The sequence below is a fragment of the Staurois parvus genome, unplaced genomic scaffold, assembly GCF_062004578.1.
Source record: "Staurois parvus isolate SC_StPar_1 unplaced genomic scaffold, SC_StPar_1.0 ptg003997l, whole genome shotgun sequence".
NCBI classification, from domain to species: Eukaryota; Metazoa; Chordata; class Amphibia; order Anura; family Ranidae; genus Staurois; species Staurois parvus.
Window position 1 is genome coordinate 35,001 of NW_028321792.1, and position 4,304 is coordinate 39,304.

Here is a 4,304-nt window from a genome sequence, read left to right on the forward strand (position 1 = left end):
TCCTTTTTCCTTTCTTTTTCCTTTCTTTTTCCTTTCTTTTTCCTTTCTTTTTCCTTTCTTTTTCCTTTTCTTTTCCTTTCTTTTTCCTTTCTCTTTCTTTTTCCTTTCTCTTTCTTTTTCCTTTCTCTTTCTTTTTCCTTTCTCTTTCTTTTTCCTTTCTCTTTCTTTTTCCTTTCTCTTTCTTTTTCCTTTCTCTTTCTTTTCCTTTCTTTCTTTTTCCTTTTCTTTTTTTTTCCTTTCTTTCTTTCTTTCTTTCTTTCCTTTTTTCCTTTTTCTTTCCTTTTTCTTTCTTTCTTTCTTTCTTTCTTTCTTTCCTTTTTCTTTCTTTTTTCCTTTTTCCTTTCTTTCCTTTTTTCTTTCTTTTTTCCTTTTTCTATCTTTTTTCCTTTTTTTTTTTTTTCTTTCTTTCTTTCTTTCTTTCTTTCTTTCTTTTTCCTTTCTTTCTTTCTTTTTCCTTTTTCTTTCTTTCTTTCTTTCTTTCTTTTTCCTTTCTTTCTTTCTTTCTTTCTTTCTTTTTCCTTTCTTTCTTTCTTTCTTTCTTTTTCCTTTCTTTCTTTCTTTCTTTCTTTCTTTCTTTCTTTCTTTCCTTTTTCCTTTCTTTCTTTCTTTTTCCTTTCTTTTTCCTTTCTTTTTCCTTTCTTTCTTTCTTTTTCTTTCTTTTTTCCTTTTTCTTTCTTTCTTTCTTTTTCTTTCTTTTTTCCTTTTTCTTTCTTTCTTTCCCTTTTTCTTTCCTTCTTTTTCCTTTTTCCTTTTTCCTTTCTTTTTCCTTTCTTTTTCCTTTCTTTTTCCTTTCTTTTTCCTTTCTTTTTCCTTTCTTTCTTTTCCTTTCTTTCTTTCTTTCTTTTTCCTTTTCTTTTTTCCTTTCTTTCTTTTTTCCTTTTTCCTTTTCTTTTTCCTTTCTTTCTTTTTCCTTTTCTTTTTCCTTTCTCTTTCTTTTTCCTTTCTCTTTCTTTTTCATTTCTCTTTCTTTTTCCTTTCTCTTTCTTTTTCCTTTCTCTTTCTTTTTCCTTTCTCTTTCTTTTTCCTTTCTCTTTCTTTTTCCTTTCTCTTTCTTTTTCCTTTCTCTTTCTTTTTCCTTTCTCTTTCTTTTTCCTTTCTCTTTCTTTTTCCTTTCTCTTTCTTTTTCCTTTCTCTTTCTTTTTCCTTTCTCTTTCTTTTTCCTTTCTCTTTCTTTTTCCTTTCTCTTTCTTTTTCCTTTCTCTTTCTTTTTCCTTTCTTTCTTTTTCCTTTCTTTCTTTTTCCTTTCTTTCTTTCTTTCTTTCTTTCCTTTTTTCCTTTTTCTTTCCTTTTTCTTTCTTTTTTCCTTTTTCCTTTCTTTCCTTTTTCTTTCTTTTTTCCTTTTTCTATCTTTTTTCCTTTTTTTTTTTTTTCTTTCTTTCTTTCTTTCTTTCTTTCTTTCTTTCTTTTTCCTTTCTTTCTTTCTTTTTTTCTTTCTTTCTTTCTTTCTTTCTTTTTCCTTTCTTTCTTTCTTTCTTTCTTTTTCCTTTCTTTCTTTCTTTCTTTCTTTCTTTCTTTTTCCTTTCTTTCTTTCTTTCTTTCTTTCTTTCTTTCTTTCCTTTTTCCTTTCTTTCTTTCTTTTTCCTTTCTTTTTCCTTTCTTTTTTCCTTTCTTTTTTCCTTTCTTTCTTTCTTTTTCTTTCTTTTTCCTTTTTCTTTCTTTCTTTCTTTTTCTTTCTTTTTTCCTTTTTCTTTCTTTCTTTCCCTTTTTCTTTCCTTTCTTTTTCCTTTTTCCTTTTTCCTTTCTTTTTCCTTTCTTTTTCCTTTCTTTTTCCTTTCTTTCTTTCTTTCTTTTTCCTTTCTTTCTTTCTTTCTTTTTCCTTTTCTTTTTCCTTTCTTTCTTTTTTCCTTTTTCCTTTTTCCTTTTTCCTTTCTTTCTTTTTCCTTTTCTTTTTCCTTTCTCTTTCTTTTTCATTTCTCTTTCTTTTTCATTTCTCTTTCTTTTTCCTTTCTCTTTCTTTTTCCTTTCTCTTTCTTTTTCCTCTCTTTCTTTCTTTCTTTTTCCTTTCTTTCTTTTTCCTTTTCTTTTTCCTTTCTCTTTCTTTTTCCTTTCTTTCTTTTTCCTTTCTTTCTTTTTCCTTTCTTTTCTTTTTCCTTTCTTTCTTTTTCCTTTCTTTCTTTTTCCTTTTCTTTTTCCTTTTCTTTTTCCTTTCTTTCTTTTTCCTTTTCTTTTTCCTTTCTCTTTCTTTTTCCTTTCTCTTTCTTTTTCCTTTCTCTTTCTTTTTCCTTTCTCTTTCTTTTTCCTTTCTCTTTCTTTTTCCTTTCTCTTTCTTTTTCCTTTCTCTTTCTTTTTCCTTTCTCTTTCTTTTTCCTTTCTCTTTCTTTTTCCTTTCTCTTTCTTTTTCCTTTCTCTTTCTTTTTCCTTTCTCTTTCTTTTTCCTTTCTCTTTCTTTTTCCTTTCTCTTTCTTTTTCCTTTCTCTTTCTTTTTCCTTTCTCTTTCTTTTTCCTTTCTCTTTCTTTTTCCTTTCTCTTTCTTTTTCCTTTCTCTTTCTTTTTCCTTTCTTTCTTTTTCCTTTTCTTTTTCTTTCCTTTTCTTTTTCCTTTTCTTTTTCCTTTCTTTTTTTCTTTCTTTCTTTTTCTTTCTTTTTCCTTTTTCCTTTCTTTCTTTCTTTCTTTCTTTCTTTTTCCTTTTTCTTTCCTTTTTCCTTTTTTCTTTCTTTCTTTCCTTTTTTCTTTCTTTCTTTCCTTTTTTCTTTCTTTCTTTCCTTTTTCTTTCTTTCCTTTTTTCTTTCTTTCCTTTTTCTTTCTTTCCTTTTTCTTTCTTTCCTTTTTTCTTTCTTTCCTTTTTCTTTCTTTCCTTTTTTCTTTCCTTTTTTCTTTCTTTCCTTTTTTCTTTCTTTCCTTTTTCTTTCTTTCCTTTTTCTTTCTTTCCTTTTTTCTTTCTTTCCTTTTTCTTTCTTTCCTTTTTCTTTCTTTCCTTTTTCTTTCTTTCCTTTTTCTTTCTTTCCTTTTTCTTTCTTTCCTTTTTCTTTCTTTCCTTTTTCTTTCTTTCCTTTTTCTTTCTTTCCTTCCTTCTCCAATTTGCCCATCATTGCCAGGAAGATCGGCAGCAAATTTTCCAACTTGACCGATAAAAAAAAAAAAATGTGCCAAAACAGCCGACCTATTAACCCACTAACGGTGCGAAAATCGGCCAATTTTATTTTTTATTTTTTTCGGCCAATTGTCAACCCGTCTATGGCCGGCATTAGGCCGGAATTCCGCTTTAAGACTGTAAAGAGAAAATGGCAAATTACAAAGTGTAAAAGGTTCCCTCAGTCGTGTCCTGGAATTGGTTGAGAAGGGGAAACCTGGAGCTGTTTCCAGAGATAACTTAGACAGAATGTCACAACTGCAGACAAAACCCTTTGAACGATCTTTGTTGATTTCTTGTCATTATTTCTTTATTATCCTTTTAGCCTCCACAAGGGGCGCTCACCTCTCAGTACCCTGAAGACGACCCCGACTACTGTGTATGGACACCCCCTGCAGGTAACGTCCTCCAAGCCTTTCTATCCATCGATTTTCAGCTGTGAAAAGCAGTTGTGTGTTTTCAGGGGATATTGGTTTTACCACCCTCTTAGCTGCTGTCATGGGGTCTCCTTTCCTCACACAGACACTCTGGAGGGCGAGGAGGTGGGGAGGAATCCTCTGGAGGGGGGGGGGGGGGGGAATCCTCTGGAGGGTGAGGAGGGGGGGGGGCAGAATCCTTGGAGGGCTAGGAGGGGGGGGGGGGAAAGAATCCTTGGAGGGCGAGGAGGGGGGGGAATCCTCTGGAGCGCGAGGAGGGGGGGGGGGAATCCTCTGGAGCGCGAGGAGGGGGGGGGGGAATCCTCTGGAGGGCGAGGAGGGGGGGGGAGAATCCTGAGGAGGGTGGGGGGGAGAATCCTCTGGAGGGAGAGGAGGGGGGGGAGAATCCTCTGGAGGGAGAGGAGGGGGGGGGAGAATCCCCTGGAGGAGGAGGGGGGGGAGTGAATCCTCCGGAGGGCGAGGAGGGGGGGAAGAGTCCTCTGGAGGGGGGGGGGGGGAGAATCCTCTGGAGGGCAAGGGGGGGGGAGAATCCTCTAAAAGGCGAGGCAGGGGGAGGTAGAAATCCTCTGGAGGGCGAGGAGGGGGGGAGGAATCCTCTGGAGGGTGGGGGGGAATCCTCTGGAGGGGTTAATGTCTATACCACTGACCACCAAAGGGAGTACACCCCGAAGTGACAATGTCCGGTGAGTTCAATACAAGAGGGTTAGGAGGGCCCTGATCCTGGGAGCTTACAATCTAAGATTTGTGTCCCCCTCGGGCGGGGAGGGGTTGGGAATCTCGGGGTGTAATGTCGGTTT

The 4,304-nt window shown here is 35.4% G+C and overlaps 1 protein-coding gene across 1 annotated transcript in view; it reads left to right on the plus strand.

The window, feature by feature from the left end:
- Positions 1-3,468, plus strand: part of LOC149427126 (kanadaptin-like) — a gene marked incomplete at both ends in the record, with an annotated part of 38,085 nt that extends 34,617 nt beyond the window's left edge. Inside the window, 1 exon segment of the mRNA XM_089668236.1 lies at positions 3,396-3,468. Coding sequence (XP_089524362.1) covers positions 3,396-3,468 — 73 coding nt within the window.
- Positions 3,469-4,304: the final 836 nt, after the last annotated feature.